General features: G+C 32.8%; 1 protein-coding gene across 1 annotated transcript; it reads left to right on the top strand.

Annotated features, from left to right (window-relative positions):
• Window positions 1–692: 692 nt before the first annotated feature.
• On the top strand, window positions 693–12,603 carry LOC147909338 (uncharacterized). Its single transcript, XM_087407221.1, has 7 exons — window positions 693–2,282; window positions 2,861–3,377; window positions 3,529–3,617; window positions 3,704–3,902; window positions 4,006–4,308; window positions 4,632–4,674; window positions 4,940–12,603. Exons 4-7 carry the CDS (start codon window positions 3,834–3,836, stop codon window positions 5,245–5,247), a joined length of 723 nt encoding a protein of 240 aa, XP_087263347.1. The 5' UTR covers window positions 693–2,282; window positions 2,861–3,377; window positions 3,529–3,617; window positions 3,704–3,833; the 3' UTR covers window positions 5,248–12,603.
• The last annotated feature ends 12,882 nt before the right edge of the window (window positions 12,604–25,485 follow it).

Genomic DNA, 25,485 nt, shown 5'->3' with positions numbered 1-25,485 from the left:
TAAATAATATAAAAAATTGACATATTTTATAAGTAAGTCCATTTATATAACATTTTTTTCCCGGATTAATACGCTCAAGTTTAAGAAAAATGAAAAAATATTTATTTGTGATTAAAATGTGTATTTCGAAATGTTTTAAAAATATATTATACTTTAAAAACATTTCAAAATGCTTGAAAGTAAAAATTCGTAATAATAAATACTGACTATTGTGTAACTAAATAAATAATTTCGAATTAAATTATGTATTCAGTAGGATTTATTTATTCAGTTACTCGTCGTTACATTGCGATGTTAATATACCAATACATAACCAGCATTTATTAAAACGCATTTTTATTAAACGTTTTAGCATTTAATTACACATACTTCTTTATTTTTCTTAAACTTGAGCGTATTATCACACGAATATATGTATACTCATGTGTGTGTTGTTTATTATTTAATATTTCAGTCGTATATCGTTTGAGTTATGCAAAATTAAATAATAGCATAGCAGTTTGCTAATTGACTCTCTAAACGTGCTGATGACCTTTTCTTTTTCGACGTTTTCATCAAAATAATTATCCCATGAATCAATTGTAATTTATTGTTAATCTATTCTTCATGTTACACGTATTAAAGATTCTCTAATCATAGTCTGGCCATGAGATAAGTCTATCTAATATCTCTTGACATTAAATTCAACCAGAGTAAAATATCTTCGCACATATCTTTCTCTGTCTCGTATTACTGCAGAGCAAAATAAACCATATCTTTTGCTTTCGCATCACTATAGAGCGAGATAAAATAAATCTTTTCTTGTACAATTTTGATGAAAAGTTTTGTTATGGCTGAGTAGACTACATGCAGAAAAAATTGCGTACGTATGTATATATATTTGCATATATTCTACAATATTTTATTTTTTTGTTAATTTTGTAACTAAATACTATTTTTTAAAACGAAACCAATTTGTAAAATCTTTTTTTCAGAGGCTACATTCCTATTTTTTCTCTCGAGCATTATACAATCGCCACATTTTTATGAATAATATCTTCAGTAATAAATGTTTCATAACTTTGAGTTTAGAATCGATTGAAAAATATTTTGAATGTAATCATTAAGATTGTAATTTTACATCAATTATTGTAAATTTAAATTTTTATTATTAATATAATTTTTATTCAAAATGCTAATAAGGAATCATAATGTCATCTGTTCCATTGATTTATCGAAATGACAAAACACATACGATGACAATGATTTCAATGATTAATATTTACGATAGCAGTATTTTTGATTAATTTGGAGTAAGGATTCAAAGTCTTCTAATTGTAAGAAGAATGTATACAAAAGGAAAACAAGAATAGCTTACTTAAAATTTTTTAAATGTATTTTTTATGTGTGCGTACACAGTAAAAAATTATTCGTCCATAAGTTAAAATTTTCTTGTGTTATATTTTGATTATTACCTCAATGTAAAATTAACATACAACTGATATGTTATTATTTTGATAACATTTTCATGTATTATATAGATTTATGTCACTTTTGTAACTTAACATTTGTGTAAATTAATTAAAAATAGAATATTATTTTAAATGTTTTTAACACAATTGTTTCAATTAATGTCTTAAAGTCAAGTTAACATTCTAAGAAAGATTAAAGTAAGTTTTAAAATAATCATAAACTTTGACACAGAAAATAATTAAATTTTCTATTACAAATATTCCATTATAACTTCAGTTAAAATTATCATGTATTAAAATTTAAGAGGCAAATGTTGTTTTGAAGTACTTGTATGTTAATATACTCGGAATAAAATGTAATTTACACTTCAAAATAGTTACAGTAAATGTATTAACACAAAAATCTAATATTAACAAGTAACATATTCAGACATAACATTTCATTTATTGGCTGCGTTTAGCAGAACGCAACAGTTTTTGCAACCGTTTTATGATTCTCTGCTGAGATAAGACCATTTCTCTTGATCTAAAAGCATAACCCAATCAGCGCAAAGAAAACTTCCAACAGTTGCAAAATAAACGTTCTGCTGAACGCAGCCATTCATTGAATAGAAGATGGCAGTAATATCTTTAGTTCGTCCGTTATCAGTTCTCTTTTGTCTTCTGTCGTGTGAGAACATGCAAGATCCTGATTTTCAAAGTAATTTAGAACGAAAGCGAGTTACATATGTCACACGGGATATTTGTAAGGAAAAGTGAAGTGCAAATTATATAATCTCATTTTAATGCTCACCATCAATCTGAAAATCCTCGGAGAATTTTTTATATAAGGTAAGTTTATTATTTATATGAATGTAAGATTTTAATTAGCTATCGGACAATTTTCTGTAAAATTTGATTTAATATTACCATTCAAATCTTTGTCGTACTTTATAAAGAAATTTATAAATTATAAAGATGAATCACACGATACTCGATCTCTTGAATGATAAGCATGCATGTACACATTGTTGCTATGCTTGCTTTGATGCATATAGTCTGATGTTTAACAAATAATTTTGAAATTAGCAATTGTTTCTTTTGATTAGTGCATGCAAGGAAATAAGCTATAAAGTAATCCATAAATATAAAAATCATGCATATGCAGCATGCAGTGTTCAATGCATGAACAAATTCTAGCATGTTATCATTCAAGAAATCGAGCATTGTGTGATTCCAATTTAATAAGGTAAATAAACGTAACTGTTTTTTGTTACAATGTTTTTTTACCTTTATGCTTCAAAACTTATTTATACATATATTTCTGTCTCTAATATTAATAGTAGTTTAAGAAATAATTATTAAAAAAATAAGAATACAAGAATACGTTATAAAAGAAACCATTTAAATCTCTTTTTATTTGTTGTTAGAATGGAGGAGAATAATGTTTTTAATTTTTCTGAGTTTACTTCTCTGACACAAGGAGTTTATTATAATTCACCAACACAAAATGGACAAGTTTGATTTTCGAATTTAATAATCGGAGGCATTGAGCAAAGATTCTTCAACCATATAGTTATGAAATATTTGAGGTAAAAGGTATATATACACGCACGCATACGCACGCATATGCACACGCACCGTGCACGCGCGTACACACACACACACACACACACACACACACACACACACACACACATATATATTACAATTTAAATACTTTACATAACTTTTTATACTATTTGAATTATCAACATTTTTTCCTACGCTTACAATTTGTTTTTTACATTTTTTTAGCAAAAAAAATATTTTCCGAATTGAATAACAAACAATTTAAATTTTACGACAAAAAAAAGCTATATTGATAGAAGAATTTTTAATTGAACACGTTCAATTTTCCGGAAGAGGTGCTATTATCATAATTGAGTTATAGGCCGACAATACAAGGTAAGTTTTAAAAAAATATTTCAATATATATATATATATATATATATATGCATACACATATATAAATCATATTGTTTACATATATGGTAATTTTTTTGATAGATTATCTCGATTATCTAACAACCGAATTCTTCTTCTATAACTGTTACAGATACTTCTGAAGACGAAATACCAATAACAGTCTCTACAAAATTCATTTATTATATTTCCAACTATCAAAAAAGGATAGATACAAAAGAAGTATGAAAATATTGTCATTTTATAATAAATTAAAAAATATTTAATTAAAGATAGATCATCTAATGCGATTTTATATTAATTTTCAGATAATGAAAGAAATTATTTTTAAAAATCCATGCGGAAAAGACATTTTTGAAAAGTATAATACGGAAGGATTTTTACTCAAATGCTTACTTTGAAAAAAGAATTAAAGTGTCCATTAATCTCATTAGATAAATGTTAGTTTGTCGAAACTATAGCGGAAATTTTCTCGAAATAACGAGATCCGGAAACTGCATTAGCTATGTAAATACAAAGAACAATATTTAAACAATATATTAAAAAATATAAACATTCCATTAATATATTAAAATGAAATTTTTACATTTTTATTTTATTGTCTTTTTAGGAATCTTTTTTTGATCCAGTAATTAAAACAGATTATTTAGCAAATAAGCTCTCCAATGCAACAAGAGATAAAGAAAAAAAAACGTGTAATAAAGAGAACAACAGAAATGTTCCAAACATTACAGAAGATGAAAATGAGAACTTAACGCAAGCTGAAATTAATGCATTCTTTTTCTCAAAAGTGCCACAGAAGATCAAAAATCACAAATTATTTTTAAACAAAGATATATTTCAGTATAGAACAAAATTTTTAAATATTAATTTTTTCGATACGTTTCCAAGATTCTCAAATATACCTGAAATGGTAAGTTAATACTTTAAACTATTTAATAACAATTAAGTAGAAAAAGATATAAAATAAAACTATAAATAAAAATATATAATTATAAAATATAAATACATGATATATACATATATGTATATATTCTATATATATATATATATAGAATATAAAAATATTTATATATATAAAACAAATGTTGTATATAAATATAATACATAAAATTTTTTATTGGATCTATTTTGTAGATTGAAGAAGAATATAAACTTTAATTTTCTAAATATGGTGATTTCTTTTAAAAGAATTTCTCAAATTTTGTGAAATTATTTTAAGAGTTTTTTTCTAAGACTGACTGTGAAATACATTCTCCAGTAGATAAATTGAGAGAAAGTAATGAATAAATTTAATACAATATTAATACAGTTTTATTTTATAATATTGCAACATTTATCAATATGTGAGAAATTTTTCAGGTTGGGATAAACATACAAGAGCTATTTTAGTATTATGTCGACTTCTTCCTCCCCCCAACGGTTAGAGGAAAAACTAAAGCTACAAGGGAAAATCACAATTTTAGAAAAAATTATTTTATTTAAAAAGGTATATTATATTGAAAAGTATATTGAAAATATTTAATAAATTGTAGGTTTATGAGAATTGTATTATATTTTATATAATGCTAAGTTATTTTTTGTTTTGTTGCAGAACGGTACGTCTTTAGAATCAGAGTTAAGAGAAAAGATTCAACCACGTTTAGTCGCCGTAGGTTCTATCAAAGCAGCTATGGCACAATACTTTTTAAATATAGATAACAAATTTATTCTTCTTCATGTACAAAGTTTCGTTAAGGTTTTCGATATTTTATTTAAAAATTATTTTGTTTTTAATACACAATACGATTCAAACCTGATAAGTTTTTATAGATTTCTACAAAAATATTTTTATATATATAATGAACAGTGATCCTGTAACTCCACGCATAAGAGAAGTATATACACTTTTGAGAAACCAAATGAATATATCAATTTAAATTCAATGTTTTGTCTATGTTATTAAGTTATATACTGAATTTCATACCAATTGAAATTGATCTTTCTGTTTTTATTAATTAATACGTTTATTTTTAAGATGTATATTTATGTGTATAAACTGTACTTATGTTGCAAATTCAATTAAGGAATTATGTCAACATTTGACAGAATATTTTCAAGAATAATTTATTCTTTCTATGAAGGTTCGCAATTACAGTTAAAGTGTTGCTTTTCAAATTGTTCTATATTTAAAACTTACTCAAAATTCAGACAGCATTTAGCTAAATGTAAGCTAACATTGAAAAAGTCTGTACTGATGTTCAAATAATTTGGCAGAAATTTTTAATTGTAGATCTAATACATTGACATTATACGAACGAAAATGTTCTATTAACATTTCTTACAAGTTATTGTACTTAGTAACTATTGTTCTATGTAGTTTTTACTTATTTTGTATCACTCATTTTGTGATTTTGTATCATTAAATATCAAAATAACAAATATAAATATAAAATATTGTATCAATTATTTAACACGGCTAATTTGTCAATAAATAACACAAGATGAATGAGTTACTTTTACTTAAAATTTAGAGACCTCCTGGGACATGTAAAAAATGTTAAAATTAATATTGGTTTTTTACTGTGTATATTTAAAAATGTTTTATAAATATGCATGTATTTGATTCTTTGATTATGTTTTATATCCCACAATATATAAAATTTTGAATATATTATTTAGACATAAATCGCAGATTGCATAAAGTGAACTTAAGAATAAATCCGAAAATCCTGTTGCGTTTAATAAAAAAAAAAAAGGAAAAAATAGAATGATATTAGTTTACAAATCACAAATCTACTGCAATTAACGAATCGAATTCGTATTTCAGCATATAATATGTATCTGTTTCATTACTTTTAGCTTGTAAATGTATCCATCTTAGGCAGTCTCAAGATGTACGACTTTACGTATTTCTTGTGAAAACACGCGCATTGTTAAAATTCTGATGAAGTATATACGCAAGTATCGATTTTAAAACAAGCTACATTTAAACTACTGAACTGTAATAATATTCTCTGGAATGTGTGCTGCTATTTATTAATATGCTCATAAGCTTGTGCAAGAACCACCTACCTTTTTGTAATTAATTATATGATAACAGATTGAAATAGCATAATATGGAAGAGTCATCTATATTTTTCTCATTTTCCAGTACGCATTCTGATAATTAGTGCATGTTTTAATATTATTAGAGTTTAGTATTATTAGTGATTTAAATAATAATATTCAATAATTTAAATAACAATATCGACACGACGTTATATGCGATCACTTCGTGATATATACGAACAATGATTGCCACGTCTCCAAAAAAATCTACGTTAATCATTCTAAACTTTTATGAAATGATAGTGATGATAGTAATGATTTTTTTTAGAAATGATAGTGTACTAAGCTAATGTCTTTCTCACTTTTGCATATATATAATACATTGATTTACCTCCGATTTTAAAAATGTATCTCCGATGAGAGGATTAAATCTGTTAACTTCTTTTGGAGAAACCACTGTAAGCAATAAGAATCTCCGACACGAGTGACGATCTTAAGGGGCTGCGCGACGAAAGGAATAGGGAACAGGAAACAAAGAATAAGAATTTTAATCTATCAGAAATTATGTATTGTGGAATACACAGTTTCTGATAGGTTGAAATTCTTATTCTCTGTTCCCTATTTCTTTCGCATTGTGAGCAGCCCCTAAGGTTCCTGAATACCCAGCCACAGTCATGATATAAAGACAAGAGTTAGAACATATATTACTGAAGTTAGAACATGTATTACTGGAAGGAACATAGGCACAGTATAATCATATTATATTGTGACATAGGCTTGAAAAGTTGAAGTCGAGAAGATTGACAAGGATGGAAATCGAATGCGCCTAGTCAGCAATGCGCACAGGATGGAGAGAAAAGGAAGCCATAGGTTTGTTCACGTCGCATGCTCCAACATGCTCCAATATGTAATCACGTGACATTCGAGCGACCAATCAGAATCGTTGACAAGTTACGTCATCGTTTCGTGGTAAATTCGAATGTATTATTTATCAGTGTACTTACAGCGCTCCTTGCAATATATTTTAACAAATATAAAAGATATTAAATATAAAATAAATATTGAAAAAACAATAATAAATACAAAAATATTATAATATAAAAAGAAATACTAAAAATAAAAATAAATAATATATTCCAGAAATTTATTTAACCCTCAAGTACTAAGATTGGTCCGTGAGACCACGCTTTGTTTTTCGGAAATGAAAAATATTTATCGGACTATTTTCCGTTTTCCGATAATAATTTTTACAGCCTTTCATTTTACACTTCATGTTAATCTACTGTAATCAAATACAATAACATTATTAACAGATATGCTTGCAGCCGTGATTTGCGACCATATTGCATGACGTAACTTGTTGTTTACCCTCTCTTTTCTATATCTAAGCAATGGATTACTATCGGACGAGCATATCCTTGTCTTTATATATCATGATCATAGTTTAAGGATATATAGTAGAGACAAGCAGCGTCGGCATCTTTGATCTTTTTCAGACGAGTTTTCAGAGTCTTTGATGACTAAATATCATATCAATAGTATTAGGAACCATCGCCTATACTCAACAAAAAAAGAAGATAAAAAATCTTAACTTTTCAAAATCTTACACTAAATCGGTGAGTCAGATATATTCATGCACAGTTGCTTCATAAAATTAATTAATCAGCTATTCAGGAAACATGATAGTGTTTCATCGCTAAGCAAGCGCAGTAACGGAGAAACTGTGGGTTTTCTGTTTTGATCGGGATTGGTGCCACCAAAAACATGGCCACTAATGATGCGCAAGCAAATATGCGCGGTTCAATGAAACACGGAGTCTTGTCGTCTTATCCTTACTGTATATCTTTATAATGTGACTCAGGATACGGTCAACGCGATGCTGCAAACGCTTTGAAGCGATTTTTAACTGGTCAGTTTGTAAAAATTCTTCTAATTGGTCTAGCAAATGCTTCAAAGCATTTGAAGCGAGACTTTGACCTCAGCCAAAAACTCTGCGTTGACGGTGGCAACACAGAATCAGACGGTGATCTGGCGAAACCGGTAGATCACACAATCAAGTATGAGCCCATGTCCGTGTGCTCGCTTTCGGTGTGCTGAAAGTGAATGAGACAGTGAGCTTCTTCTCACACTAGTCGCTTGTTTCAAGCGACAGAAAATGCTTTCTCGGCAATCTCGGACTTGCTCGACGGACTTCGGCATTAATAAGGAACGAGAAGTATTCTAAATAACATATATAAGTTTTAATAAATTGTAGTAATAGTGTACCCCTCCCACATTAATCCAGAATAGTATAAATCATGTTAAAACGCAACAGTTTGCGAGATATTTAATTGTTTACAATTTTTTATCCGCGTTATATATCTCCTTCATAAACTGGAGTAGCAAGAATAGTTCAATAGAAATAGAATTTTCCGGAAAAAAATTATAAACCAGCATTTCTCTTCACGAAAATCTTCGAAAGGTCATCAGAAAAGAAATGCATGTTTGACGAGACTTGTGAAGAAAATATGCGAAAAAAATCGAATATTTATGTTACGTCTAAGCTCCACACGCATGGAGCTGACGAGATGAATGCAACAGGAACCAAATTTTAAGACCGATTTGATCGTGTTCAGGCTCCGGACCGTAAGGGAGCTGTAAGGAAGAACCAACGCAAATCGGGAGGCACTTCGCTTCGTCCTGAGGCTCTTAGGAGCACGAAGTGGAAACCTTACTCCGCTAATCGGAGTCACGAGTCGAATGTACTTTTCGTTTAGAGGGTCCAAACTGGATCATTGTGCTACAAGGGCGCACTTTAACGTTAGCTATACCAGTAAGTTCGTTTGCCCTATTGGCTTTCGGTCATGGAATTTAATCCAAGTGACCGGGGAGAAGGTAAAGTGCAATCGCGGGAGAACTTCGAATACAAGGAGAGGTTTCTATTAAATAACAAACTCCGTAGTTTGGCTTAACAAATATAATTGAAATAAATATAGTATTATATATTGTTGATACATTTTTGTTTAATAAACAAAATTGTACAGTTCCAATGTACAAAAATTCTGTGAGACTCGTGTGTGGCAGAAGGGAAAGGTTACAGACAGTATTACAGAGAGGATAAGGGAATAAAAAAAAGAAGGAGGTTTTGGTGAGCTGATCTGAGAGAGTTCGGCCTGATTTTCCTCGGACGACGAAAGTTAGCGGGGGGACACGAGCGATCGACGGGGTCGAATAATTACAGTAAGGCCACAGTATAACTACATATAGTAACGATACTACAAGCAAATGAAGGATCAGTTTTGTTCTGTGCATGCGTTGGCTGTAAAACCAAGAATATGGCGGACTTATAGCATTAAAACTGTAGCGACGATTGAGACACGATAAACTATGATTTCACCGTGGGGTCTTAAAATACAACTATGTTGATCACCGACGTAATTGCCGAAAATTAGAAAAATTGTTATCAGGTCGGAAACAACTATTAAAAAAAATGTCGACCATTTTTTCATTATTTTTTTTGTTTCGATCGCCATATTTAATTTCCATGTGGTCGAAATGAAATTCTGACGATGTCGAAATGAAATTCTGACAATGTGTGTGTGTGAAGACCCTCAAAACCTTATCAAGTTTCATTGAAATATTTCATGTAATATTTTAGTGTGTTAAAAATTGAAATCAAGCAAGAAATTTTGTCTTTCTGCGCATTACTGTCTTAATGAGAATGAATAAAGTAGGTGAAATCTCTTGTACTTTGCTACATGCAAGCGGCAACTAAATTTCTCATTCGCTTTAAATAATTATCGTACGTGAATAATGCGTTAATTCTGGCTAAAATTTGACCTGGAAAGGTTTGAAAAGTGATTTCCAGATGTTATATCATCAAATAGATTGTGACATCATCTCATAAAGATTTACCAGACTTATTGAACTACCCTCTTATTACAATAATTAAGTAAATACAATTTTTCATTGTTTTATCGTTTTCTCTATCCTACATCCTAGGCAGCATTTTTGGATACATGTCCAAAACTGGGCATACAACATCTTACAGATTTATGTTATGGTATCTTAAAGAGATCTTAAAGATGGTTTATATCCCAAACATTGTACTATGTAAAACTGTCAATAAATTGTTAACTTATATATATATATCATGTTTCATATACTGTTTTATGATTTCATTTGATTCATTCATTCCAAATATATTGAAATTAGAAGCAAGAAATAACAAAAGATAGTACCACTCGTTTTATTTTTTAATAGGATTTATCTTGATTAATTAAGACTGTAGCATCTGGGTTTTAATTTTTCATTTGATACATTAGTTTTTTTCGAGGAGTAATAATTTTTGACAGAAAAATGATTAAAGTTGCTGTTACTTGGATTGGAATAAAAAAATCTTCAATAAGAATATCCTTGAAAAAAAATTAAAATTACTATTAATTGGGTTGGATACTTGGATTTTATTCGAGAAGCACGTTTTCTTAGTGTCTTTTTTTTTAAATTTTGTACTGATAATGATAACGTCAGAATATTAAAACGCTTTCTATTTTCTTACATATCCTTTATCGTTTATATATACCTGTACATAGAATTCGTTCAATATGGATCAATTTTGTTGAAGAAAACGCGCAACGCTGTTCAATACCGTGATGTGAATATTTTACAGCATGTCTAGGAATTTAAATCGCTTATCAGAAAATGTAGACAGCTCAGAAAGATTTGAGGTGACAGGATGCAGAAATGGCAAAATTCTTCTGCAAAAGGGGTAACGGGAAGAAAGACTGGAACAAAGAGAACAAGTAAAATTTTTATAAAATGCATTGAAAATATCAATGTAAATAAAACGACTGTCAATCAATACCGTGAATATGTTCAAATGTCACGAAAAAAATTGCTAAAAGATTGTTGCTTTTATTAAGTTTATCTAATTTTATGCAAAATTAAATTATAACAGAAAAAAGTGTTAGAATATATCGATAAGAAAAATCGCGGTTACATTTCTTTATTATAATGTGCACTTTCTATAACAGTAACCTTAAAATGTAGCGTAAGAATTAACCAATCACAAAGTCTAGAATTGTCAAAAACTGCTTCGATTGATTAATTCATATGGTATGTCTTACGATTACTATTATGTAATATTTGTGCGAGGCCCCTAATTATACATCCCTAAAATTCTCACATTAAGATCTCTTTTCATTGAAATTGTTATATTGTTAATTGTATAGTTGATTCTTGAAGTTATTTGTCATATTATCATTGCGACTGTCTATGCAAACGAACGATGCAAGATGAGATAGAACAATGTAAAACGCAATATTTCCTGGTTGCGATACCTGGGGAACGTAATGAATATCAACCATCGGAAGTGCGGATGTTAAAAAAAAACGAATAAATAAAACACTACGCGAAAACTTCGTATTTCATTCTGTGTCACGTCCCGTCCACACCGGGCGCTGCGTTTTAGTATAATAGAAACGTCGGCACAATGCCCGTTACTCGGCATGACGGTTTTTTTTTTATTTTTTTTTTATTTCCTCCTTTTTTTTTATTCCCTCGCCGACCTTTTCCGACAACCCGTCAAAGCAATCACCCATCGCCCGCACGCACGTGTCCGACGCGAGCAGCACGTAAATTCACCGAAAAATCCAATTAATCTTAATCAAGAACCGATTGCACAAAAGTCGCGTACGAATTTCGCGCGGCGCGGAGAGGAGGCGTCGATTCTCGAATCACCGGCGCGCGGCGTCTCTCGATCGCAATTGATATTATACGGGACGGAAGTCGCGCGTTTCCACAGCGAAGCTCGACAGCTAAATGCCGTCGTTCGAGGGAACAGGACGTTATATATCTTCGAGCCGCACCACATCTCATCGGCACCATTAAATACACGGGACGTAATAATAACATTATCATTTGAACGGTTCAATGCATTATCGGAAAGCGGTTGCACTCTCGTAGAGATACGGGTCCGGCTGTTAAATAAACGCACGAATTGGATTTTTAATGAAAGCTCCGCGTTTTACAGAAATCTCTTGATATTTCACAGGGATTGTATGGAATTCAGTGGCTTTGTACAGGTGTATAGTGTTGCCGGGGCAGAAATATCGATGGTTGCGAATATCTGTTTCCCAACGCGAGCCATACTTTGTAACGAAAACGATAAGGACGAGAACGAAGAGCACGGGACGGAAAAGTGTAAGTGAAATACGATATAAAAGAACCAGCAAAGACAGCGGAGATATAATGTGGCAATGCTCGGAGTTCAACTTGCTAGCACAGATGGAGTGGAAAGAAACGTAATTACAAATAGTTCTACCTTTCGTCCGCAGTCCACACCGCTTTCTGCCAACTAACTTTCGCTAGCCATTCGTTCTTTCAAAGCTTTTCGCTGGAAACCGAGAGATTGGCTGAATTTGATAAATGGCGGCGCCAATCGACAGAGTTTCCGGTACAACAGGTAATTTCTGGAAACATTCGGATTGCTATCCCACGTTTATTAGAACGAATCGTGTTCTTGACAACGAAGACAGATTTTTTTCCGTGGAAATATATTGTCGTCCCTATGTATCTAAAGAATACTCCGTTTTCTCTTATGATCCAATTATATTTGCGAAATGCTTCGCATCTCCTGCCGTCTCCTTACACGTTAAATTCGTTGCGAGAAAAATCGTCGAAATATATTAAATCACGTATGTACTATGTATTAAGCAGCATGTAACCTCATTTGTTCATCATTCAACGTTAAACTATATCGAACATGTGCTTGAGTTATACGTGTATGAGTTGAGTAAGCGCATTTTAATATAATAATGGCTCTCTATTTAATTAGTAAATAACGACTGATACAGTGCTGCTATCATAAATTAACATTACCCAATCTAGCTATTGCGTTAATTTAATGAGCGACGAGTTTGATTATTCGAGCGGTAACGGTTTCGTTTTCAGCACAGTGCGTTTTAAGCAAATTACATTTTACGGGTATTCGATATGTTCCAAAAAGCAGCGAATTAACGTATCCGTGTTTACGGACCGTTATTTTAAATACAGGATCGTAATAAAAAGGTAATAATAAACAGAAATATCTAATGGAGGTTCGATGACGAGACATGATCACGGCAGATATTATTTTTCCATAAACTGATTTATCGACTGATCATTCGTTGTATATTTATGAAAACAACTCTCAATTAGCAGATATGCGATTATCTCTCTGTAAAATATGATGAAATTGCCAACAATTGCAGAACATTCCAAATATCTCTCTCTCAAGAAATTTAATTAACTTCAATGTTTGATTAAAGAATTAATACTCGTAAACATTTGATATTTGCGAGTGAGCGTATAGTTGCACTAATTATTTTTTTTAAGTGAAAGTTATGCTGACTAACTAAACAACTTTGTTCATTTAACAAAACTGAATGCATTCTATGCACAGTAGAGAAACGAGAGAGAGCACCGTTTTCAATTTTTACTAATGCTTGTTTTAATTCATACTAAATGCGTGGTCGACAAAAAAAAATCTTAAACTATTTATACATAATTATTCCGCGACTGTAACATTTGCATTTGTATTCCCGTTTCTACGCTGTACTGTCCGCTCTAATTCACTTATATATTTTTCAAATTAGCTCATTGCTATCATTCGTGACATATTCAGGCAATCAGCGAGGGATCAACTGAACGGAAAGTGTTTCATTCAGTTACGGTCGTTAAACCTTCAACTAGCACGAAATCGCGTAATCGTGATTTATACGTGTTCCCAAGCTCATTTAATTCTGCGATTGAAGTCAACGTCATATCATCATCTTCGAAAGTACGATATTTTGACAGGCGCGTCGACGATATTTTCGGCGAAAATGTCGCAGTAATGGAAAAGCGGAAATGGTGTAATAATGCAGTATTGTTGCCTGGCTGTCGGGCTATAATCACAGTCATCATATTCACCATTTTGGATTTAAATCATCACCAAATAGTTTCATGGCGTACGACTGACACGACGTCGCATTTCCGTCTGGACAACTGTATATGATTAAGCTTTAAATATATCTCAATGTCATTTAGTAAATGGACATTTTGTAAGCGTATGCCACACGTTCTCCAAATATAAATTTACAGTTTTCAGTAGCTTGTCTCAACATATGCATAACCTGTCCTGTATCTTACTAAAATCGCAATTAATAACGTAACATTAACATATTAACAATAAGAATATTATTTTAGACCGTACATGTGAGAACACAATCAATACGAATTAGAAATTAGTGCCTGTAATAGTCGAAGCTCGATCTTTAATGGAGTTTAAATAATTCAATGTGAATTATATACGTGAATTATATACGTCAATTATATATGTGAATCAATCTTATATCTTATATTATCAATCTCATTATATATAAATTATGAGATTGACTAATATTTTTTATTTTCTGTAAAAAATATTAGTCAATCTCATAATATTTCAAGCTATGTAGCAAGATATATATATATATATATATATATATAAAATTAGTCATTCAAATACGTCCAAAACTCGACAAAATAATAACAACTATACAGTTTTATATGTAGAATTAACATTCTCCAAAAAGAATTTCTAATGTCGAGAAAAAAATATTCTTGATGTACTTAATCTTAGCTCAACTGTATTAAAATTAAATCAATAATTTTTATTCTACTCTCTCGAATAAAATAATATCTTGTCTTGAGACAAGTATAACACACATAAACTTAGGTTTATATATTCTTATATTTAAAATAAGTCTATCTAATGTTATATATCTATGTATTATAGCATCATCACATTTTCTCTCGTGATCTATCGCGTTAAGTGAGACATATGCGGAATGAGAGATTCGAGTTCGAGTGCTGGCCGGGCACAGTTTTTCGTTGCCGAAAAATGTAACCTAAATTTTTCTGTTAAGAAAATTAATAGAATAGCATTAAGAATACTTTATTCTAAATTTTAGAATTTTTCATTTAAGAAGAAACTATTCTTTTCTGAAGAATAAATATGATTGGCTCTACATCGATCTTATTTTATTCTAGATTGACGAGTAATAGCATTGAATATCTTTTCTGTGAGTGAATGTACACACATACACACACACACACACATAAACACACACAATAGTCGAATGAATTATTTTATAGTTACTGCAACTCTACGAAATTTATTTAATTATGTACGTTAATTCTACATACAAAACTTGTCTCGTAGTCGGCTTTACAGTTACAATTACTATATTTTTCTCTGAGCGTAAAAGATCAATTTTCATCAAGTTTCATATTTTATTACATTTATATTGAAAAAGCGAAACACGTTTCATTGATTCCTCCCGCGAAGATATCTCATCGTCTCCGCGGCGTTTCGCATCGCGAAAATTACGTAAACGATGGTGAAAGAGAGTGCACTGATGTGCAAAGAGCTCTCGATCCACTCTCATGCCGACGCAAATGAAATCTCATTAAAGAGCGCGCTACTCTCCTAAACGGCTGGTCCGAGCGCGACGAGGTCGACGTCCTGCGGGATTCCAGTCGCGCAAGACCAGCTCGGGAAGCTCAACATCCAGAGGAATTCGTCACGCGGGACTTGAATCGACGTTGACGATGGTGCAAGTATTTGCTGATTGCGCCGAGGGCCGTTTATCGAGTTAGGTTCAAACCGACCTTGCAAAATTGGAGGACTATCCATACAGAACCTCCCATTTCGCTATAACCGAGTCACCGCGTAGTTTCGACACTCACAAGCCATACAGGCAGGCAGGCAGGCAAGCCGACTCGCTCGATCTCCTAGTTTGTTCTCTTGTTCTGTATACGCAGAATTAACGGTAGGTCTCTCTGTAGTCGACCAAAAGAGCCTCTGAGTGCTTCGTTAATTCGTGGAGATCCGCTGAAAGACGTGCCGAGGGTGCGAACAGAGAAGCGCGATTCCGATCCAGAGCAGCTGTTCCACAAGATGAAGGTACTTTACTACAATGAAATCATGATTCTTCGACTACGAGTATTCTTCGGAGAAACGTAGCGTGATCGTGAAAAAGAGACGCGCAAGTAGCATCCGCGAATAATAAAAAAAAGTCTCACACATCGAAGAGCGTTCTTCTTTAAAAATTCAGTTACGATAAGAAGAAAGCCAACAAACTTCTGAGAAAATCTATAATTGCGAGAAAGTACTCTCGACTTTTGTGTTCAAATCATAATTTCCTTCTGACGTACTTATATTAGATATGTTGTTCATCGTATTTTAAATAAAAGATTACCTTTAACGAAATATATACTTGGTTTGAAATTTTTTTTTTGAATTATCAATAATTAATGAGTTTCCGTGTTGCATTGTTATTCAGTAACATTATAAAGAGAATAGTTTAAGATAAATTGGCATTATTAACGGTATCCGAAACTTTTTCCCGAGTAGTTAACTCCTCCCGATTGGAATTATCTTATAGTATTTATAGAACGAAATCAGATAGCTCGTAAGGAATAAAACTTTCAAGGCGGAGAACAATGAAGCGAAACACACAAACGAACGAAGATAAGAGAGTCGGTTGAGTCTCAAGAGGATGAGTAACGATTACTGAGTTTGAGTATCCACTCTGCCAAGTCGAAGAGAAAGCAAGAAAGAGGATGAAGGCTAAAGACGAAGACGTAGATTCCGTTAATTGCACTCACCCTCAATCGAATCAAGTTTCTTCGTTGCTTGATTCTTGCGCATCCGTGAAAATAAGTGTGACGAGCGACTAAATGACAACTGTCTTTTGTCTTGATTCTTTGATTAATCATGCGAAAGGACCTTATTGTCAAACCTTATTGCCGTTTAATTATATTATTTTATTTTATACACATTGCGTTAAGCTGGAAATGCAATAAAGAAATGCGGAGAGAAGCGTTCGAATAAAACCAAGTCCAAGGATGCGTACACGAATGAATATGCAAGAAACTAAAAATGTTCCCGTCTTCAGAATGCGCTCCTAAAAATTTGCATTTTTCGCTAACGGGCAACGCGTTACCACGTTTATTATTTCTCGCATGATAACATTTCTCATTGACTGCACGCTCGTGGTAACTAACGTATAAAGGGGAAAGTATAAAGGGGAAGGTATAAAGGAGAATTTTTTTTAATAGAAATAGGAAATGCATAAGAACGGTTAATACAGTCGGATAACGCGCAGCGCGTTGCAAGAGAAGTTTGTACAGAACCGAACGACGTGCCACGCGATGAGAACCGCATAGCGTATGAGTTTTATGAAATTTTAACGACGAGATAGTACGAGCGTGAACGTTCGCCGCTGCGCCGGCTAAAAACAGTCTCGATATTATGCTCGCTGTTATTGCCCGTTTGAAATATGATCTGATTGCAAAATGAGACAGTCCGACAAATGGCGACGATTTTCAAGCGGTGTAATATTAGCGCAATATCTGAACGCACCACGAAGAGACCAGATACGCTCGAAAATTATAATTAAAATAGACGGCGCGAGTCAGGTTCAACCGCGACACTTAAATCGAGTTAATCAACCGGCGGACGATGGAATTTAAATCAACGATTCGCGGGGTTCGCTCTGCCGCACAAAAACAAGCAAATGATAAAGAGTTGGTAATTATGAAGCAGCAAAAAAGAAGCAAACGATAAAAACACTTTGAAAGAGTCAGGCATCATGACTTGCTCTCATCGTCTAAATATGCGTGTGCTCTTATCTCGAAGGCAATTAAAGCGATGTGTAATGAATATCATAGAGCTGCCCTCCGCCATTATCCTAGGTATCTCATTTCCTCATTGTTTATGTTCAATGGGCTAATTGCTTTTTAAATGATCTTGCGAGAAATGAGAACGTCAAAAGCAAGTTTTACTTCATTAATGTTGTAATTTCCAGTTTGTATGGCTGGCTACTATCCTGCATTCGCGTGTATTTCGCTAATGAACGAGATAGATAAAATTTTGGTAAATGAATATATTATGTCAAAAGAGGATCACACGTAATCTCGTAGGATTTAATTTAACTTTAAACGACATCAGGATAAATGGTGCCGTGACGTTGCATAATGCAGAAAAATACGGCAAGAGATAGAGGGCCTTTGTCTTTACAACTCTGTTCTCTAATGAGAGATAAACAAGAGCTCATCTGTGCTTCCACGTTTAATTTTCCGACTTCCAGCAATCAGGAAATTAGCGTTGTCTGAGAGTTAAAAGCGACTCGTCCCGCTTCTTAATACAAGCGCAAATCGCAAATGAGAGAACGCCCCGTTGTCTCGAGAAAGTTCGATGTACAGACGTATATATATGTATATAGATGTAATTCATACTAACAAGGTAGCTCGTTAATCCCCATCAAATGAGATGATCTGACGATGCGCGATGCGACTCAAGAAGACAACTCTAAAATCTGTCCCGCGTGCAAAGAGATAATTTTGATTACAAAAAGAACATAATCCCACCCTCGATTATATTTTTTTCTCACTACATTTTTTTACGTGCTTTGTTAATGAAAGCTCTTTCTTTCTCTTTCAACTAATTTCGTCTCTTGCCGTGAGCGACTTCATTTAATGTTTCTATTAGCGAGCATTTTGCTGTACAGTACAGTAGGTACAAAGTCCTATCATTTTCTATAATTTCATCACACAATTAAAAACAAATTTAATTTATTTGCTAAGATAATGAACGACATTTCGGATTCTTTTTTGTCTCTTTAATCTATGAAAAAGGAAACTGTATATGTACGACATGTACGAGTATGTTAAATTCAAAAACATTCATAAAAGATTAAAATTAATATTGTTAAGAAATTTCTCCAGTTACCTTTTCTCTTTGTTATCGCAAAATAGACATACAAAATTCACAAAGAATCGTAAGTACAAATCTTTGCGGAAGTTGTCTCTCGAATTGTTCGCTTCCGTGGGGTCGCGCGGAAAGTCCGACTTCAATCAACACAGGGATAGCCGGGTTATCTCATCCTCCTCCAACTCTTCTCGCATTAACAATGGAACATCCGGCGTTGGTTTCGTGTAAACACTCGTGCCCCGACACAGCACTACGCCACCTTATGGCATTCAAGCACCGCCGCGTTGGTTGAAAAGCTCACGTGGAAGCGACGAGGGTGCGAATGTGCAGTGGTGATGGTGGTGGAAAGCTCGCTTGCGCTCGACTCGAGCCGTCTGTTCTTTATTGCAGCAGTTAAACAAGCTCGCTTGAATATTTGATTGGCAATTCCACGGTTTCACAAAAGATCGCGTTGGGACTGACTAGTTCTGAAGGCATGAGACCTCTAAACGGGTATAATCAACTGCATATAATCAAACCTAACCCATCGCCTTTGTCTCGTTCTTCGGCAACTTTCTCTGCGAAATTGAGAGAGAGAGAAAGAGAGAAGATGTGTGCGAGCCATTGTTTTCGCCGGCGATATAATTTCGTGAAGCTAGCGATCGGCGGAAAAACTGGATTAACCTCGGTGATTCTAATAAAATTCGTCCTCAGAGGATTTTCGCAAAACGACGAGCTGTAAAATCTTGTCGGCCACTTCCTCCCGTGGAAAATTGTTCGGCCGGGAAGCGCGGAATTGTCTCTCTCGGGCGTGTTTCTCGCGATTCGTGCATACATTCGTGCGAAACCGACTGCGCTCAATGAAATTTGGTCTACCGTGACAAAAGTCAAGGCCGACGAGTTCAGGAAATAAATTACATTGCACGTAATAAATTTTAAAATTTATGTTTTGTGCTAAAATCGAAAGTTCTCTCTATTTTATTTTAGAAAAAATCTATAGATATACAGGGTGCTTAGAAAATAATGATAAATCTTTCACTAATTAAAGTGAGAAATATTATAATATAGATAATTTTTTGATCAAAATGATATTATAAACAAAATTATAAGAGAGTAAAAGATTTGTATAATAATTATTGAACTAATGTTGAAGGAGTTAATTAAGAGGATGAATATTAAAAAATATTAATGAGGAGAAAATTAAAAAAGTTAGATTGGATAGTTTAGTCATATTAAAAATTTATTGAAATTTGTGAGAAGCAATAAATTATTTATATTTTATTGTGGTGTTGTAATGTTATGTAGGAGTAAGGAGAGGGGAAATTTAGGGTTATGGAATAAACTGAATTGAAAAGTCCTCTATCGTAAGGTTTCTGAGAAATTCAAAAAACTCGCATATATTCATGGGTTTAATATAACCTATAAACCGATGAATAAATTAAATACAATTATTAAAACAGGAAAGGATCCCTTGCTTAAGGATGACCATTGTGGGGTGGTTTATAAGATTAATTGTTTGAATTGCGAATCGTCATATGTGGGCCAAACTAAGAGAAAATTAAAAACTCGTATTAAAGAAGACTGATATTAAGAAATCTACTTCTGAGATATCAGTTGTTTCACGTCACCGTGTGAATAAAATGCATGATTTTGATTGGGATAACATTAAAATTTTAGATGCAGAATAATCATTGATGAAACGAAGAATTTCAGAAATGATACACATTAAAAACCAAATAAGTGGAATCAATAAACAAAGTGATACTGAAGGTTTGTCTGATCCTTTATCTTCCTCTTCTAAAGAAAGATCTCCCTCGCACTTAATAAACAATTCTAGAATTTTCTAAACTATTTGACTCATGGATATAAATAGCCGAAAAATATGTGATACGACCAATAACAACACATAGTGTCACGACAAATTTCTATCTGTGAAATGAATATACTTGTAATTCATCGATTATTTTGCTGTAAAACAGGTAATGTTTCCTTTGTTTTATACTCCATTTTAAAAGATATTAATAATTGAATAAATTATTGTAAATTAGAATCTGGAAATTCTCGTTCTACTTTTTACTACATGACTTCTGACGTTCTAACATTATTATATGAAGCAGCGTCGCTTTGATGCAAACACGATCTTTACAATTATAACACACGAGGGTTGAATTTGTTTTCAACTTGATGTAATTCTGCGTCTTAAGAAATATTATTAATTTTACTGAAGATGGCCAGATTGTGGCCGAAACGTTTAATGTTTTTATTGTAATTCGTAATGCAAGAATAATTAAATATCACTAACTACATCTTGTGCTGTGGTTCTTTATGCTCTTTCTTTTCATATATTTTTGAAATTATAACCACATTCATTTTTTACATTCTTAAAAAATTCTTAGAGCTTTATGAGAAGAAAATAAATAATTTTTGTCTCTTGCAGTTTTTCTGTAAAGTTTTCTGTAAAGTTGATAGTATTTGAGTAAAAAATTATTGAAGATTAATTTTTCAGCAATTTTTAGCAATTAATATCTTGTTGACTATTACGAAAATTGCAAAATGATAGACAACTTTTCTTTTAAGTTTAGTCCATTCTGCCTCTATGCGAAAGATTTATCATTATTTTCCAAACACTCTGTATATAGGCATAAACTTAAGTCAATTAAAAAATTTAAAGCGTAATTAAAATGTGTAACATTAATAACAAACACTGGTCATTTGGTTCCTTTTATTAAATTGAATAGAATTTCTTAAAAAAATTCAAACGATGCATAATTATAGAAGACATAATTACAGGAGCTACTTTTCTCCGGATTTGAAGAACTTTGACAAACTCCTCGAGCAAACAAATGAATAGCAAAACCTTATTCTTCGATTAATGTCAAGTAGACTTTAGTTTAACATTAGTTTAAGCAGAACTAAAAAGTCCTGATTAACTAAAGTTAATTGAGAACTAAGTTACCGAGTTCTTTAATATGGAGAGTTCCGAACTTGCGAAACACAGTATGGCGTCCAACCGAATTTTCGTCACAGCAAAACTATCTCTACGTTGCTCAAAGAATACGCTCGCAGTAACTAACTTACTATACTACTCTGTGTTAGTATAACATGCATAATGTTTCTAAAATACCGAATGACATACCTTATCCTCGTTTTGAAAGTATAATTTATTTAGTGATAAAATGCATAACGCGCTATTATTGTTAAAGCACGTTTCTGTCGTATCTTGTGGGATCTCGTCCTTCGAATAGTCAACTTAATAAATACAATATCTATCGGGAGGTGCCTATTAAAAAACGGGAAAAATCGTAAAGTAGCACCAAATTAAAAGCGAACAGGGATGATGAGCTTCGATACGGAATAAACGAGACGCGAGACGAGGAATACAAAATGAGAAAGCGCACGAAAATCGGCAGACGAGCCATCGAGCGGACTGAAAGAGGAAACGGATGATCGTCGCGTCAAGGAGAGAAACGTATTTCTGACAGGATAAACAGAATCGTCTTATCCCGGCGACACGGAAGAGCGGCTCTCCACTTCGCCGTAATACCTCAGTAATATCCTCGTGCCGTTCGAACTCTACGGAGGAAAACGCTAAGACGGATAAAGGCAAAGTTGGTGGAGCTCAAGACACTTGTCGAGTGGTATCAATCGCCGCCGACACGACAGGATGACGAGCGACGAGGTAGATAAAATCGTTTTTCTATTTTGAGAATCCTATTTTCAAGAGAAGAGACGAAATAGGATGAAGGTAGGATCAAATCAATTTCGGAGAAGATCATTTTTCCAAGTTTGGTAAACATCGCATTGGTGGAATTTATACGAATGAAAAAAGCTCTCTTTTTGTAAGTGGAATTTGCACATAAGATACAATTAACTAGAGATAAAATATGCTGATCATCGAGGTCTTATTTATTCAGCTAATGATGTCATTATCTTTCTATTGGAGAGCGTATTGCGTAACTTTTACGAAGGATATACATCTGAGATATATTCAGAAACAACTGTACTATCTAAATCATGCTATCAAACTTTCTTCATTTTTCTCCAAACATACTTGTCCATTCAATAAGAACGTTCTCCTTCGATTTCTCTTCTTGATACAAACCATGAATACGTATCCGCTGCTTTGAGATTGCACGTAGTAATTGTTTTATTTTTTTGTAGCTTTAAAATATAAAAAAATTGAATAACGCTGAATTGTATTTCTAGAAACGAAATAAAGATTCGCCATTTAAAAATTTAAAATTTTCAAGAAAAGAGAAAGAGAGATAGAAATTGAGGAATATATAAAGGCTAAATTGAAGTCTTTTATACAGCGAGGAACGATAACTTTGATTGCCTGAGCTAATTTACTCGCGTACCAACGTCGATTGCTTAATTGAACCCCGAGAAGACGAGCTCGTTTCGAAGCCGATTAGAACCGCCGCCGTCGCCGTCGTCTTCCTCTGCGAGGAACTTACAAGTGGGGGCCGCATTTGCCGCTCGGCCCACCGCGACGCTATCTATACTTTTCAGGAAAGTCCGTGCGGGAAAGAAAGAGGAATATGCCATTTAAGTCTTTCAAGCTTTTCAAATGAGAAAATTAGATCTCAGCTCTATGTCTCCTTCCTTCTCGAGATGTCTTGCAATCTGCCGTCAATTATAGATAATCTCTCTCGATAAGTGCAGCGGATGTAATCATTATTAATAAAGTTTGTAATCAATATACTTAGGTGTATAAAAATTATGCGAGCAAAAATAAAATATGCAGACAAGTGCACTATAAATTTTATAATTTGTATAACGTATCACGAATCTTTACTACTAAATTTTCACTAAATTAAGCTTTGAATCGCAATTCATCGATTGATTCGTATGTATAACATACAGGAAGTACCTGTATACTGAAAATAGAGTCTTGCAATAGTCATTGTTGAGTAAAATATAATCAAAAATAATGTTACTTTTCTAAATATTTAGTAATTATTACCAATCATTGGTTATAATATTTCAAAATTCGTGCAGCAAAATTCGTGTCATTGTAGCCTGACAGGTTTGTGTTTGATTGTAAAAGAACCATGGGCGATATGTGAAAGAATCCAGGCGACTGAGAACACAGTTATCAGTCTCTAAATAATTATGTCAGAGATTGGATACAATTTGATGAAGGAAAACACATAATCCACGACGCTTGATGCCGTATAGCCTAAGGCAGAATGCACGTCGGGTAATTTGCTGTATCATGATAGATTTAAAATTCGAAACGGCAATTTCTACAGCATGAATTAAAGTGATTACGTCTCTATCCATCATCTGCATGTGAATGTTTGAGACGAGTTTGAGACACAATTCGCAGTCCACATAATGTCACACATATGAATGCCTTTACCTTTTCTAAATGAATATTTTCATTTTACGAATATTTCTCAATGAGTCTGAATATTTGTAAAATGTGATTATTTATAATACATATTTAATGAAAATAAATAACCATGATATTTTGAAGCATTATTTGATAGACTGACAGTTTCGACATTTTACACGCATCGGTAAAAATGCATTTGTATTTTAATCTCAACGTACGTGTTAACTAATTAAAATAAAATACACCTGTTTCAATTACGACGTGAACAAATTATTAATTACGCGTCATACAGTTATTATTTATCGATACTGAGTAATTGTATAAATTGTCGAAGCAATGCTTTGAAAATTACGTCATGATGCACGAATAATGTCCGTTCGATTGACGCATACATGTTTGAAAATAACCAATTTAAAATGTCTAAAGTGAGTAAATGCACTCGTAACAGCCAGCGTGTAGATGTATTCGTTGCTTTTATAATATCATTACGCGTAATTATAAAGTAATGTAAAAGGTAATGCAAATGTCGTGATATCAGGAAATTGGCCATTGTGGAAAAGATTTATCCATCAAATTTGTCTAGATAATCGTGGATGAAAATCTTGACATGAAAATCCTCAAACTGTAATATCGCTTTGGGATACGATGAATAGATTATAATCGCTCCGATCCGTCCAAGAAGTATATGTGTGTGCGAGTCTATATGAATGAACAATTTCCATCACGGATCAATCTCGCGTTCGTCGGTGTCGTTGAATAATTAACGGAGCCGGATCGCGTCGCGTTGCGCCGTCTGCCGTGGAAATCTTCGTCGTTTATTCGTCGATTCGCGAGCAGTGACATTTTGCGCGAAAAGTTTTGCCTTGCCGAGTAATTAATCGATACCGATTATAAATCCGGCCTTCTGAAATTTTAATATCCGGCAAATCCTCTCGTTCCACCAGAGAGATCGAGATAAATGTCCCAAGTATCGATCGTAGCTT

This window comes from Acromyrmex echinatior, chromosome 6, assembly GCF_024713525.1.
Source record: "Acromyrmex echinatior isolate Ae372 chromosome 6, ASM2471352v2, whole genome shotgun sequence".
NCBI classification, from domain to species: domain Eukaryota; kingdom Metazoa; phylum Arthropoda; class Insecta; order Hymenoptera; family Formicidae; genus Acromyrmex; species Acromyrmex echinatior.
This window is presented reverse-complemented; position numbering and strand designations above follow the sequence as displayed.

Excerpts from the sequence above, each read along its gene's own strand:
- LOC147909338 (XM_087407221.1), top strand. The coding sequence starts at position 3,834 with ATGTTAGTTTGTCGAAACTATAGCGGAAATTTTCTCGAAATAACGAGA. Across the intron at positions 3,903-4,005 it reads CCGGAAACTGCATTAGCTAT|GAATCTTTTTTTGATCCAGT; the intron begins GTAAATACAAAG and ends TTGTCTTTTTAG. Across the intron at positions 4,675-4,939 it reads AGTAGATAAATTGAGAGAAA|AATTGTATTATATTTTATAT; the intron begins GTAATGAATAAA and ends TAGGTTTATGAG.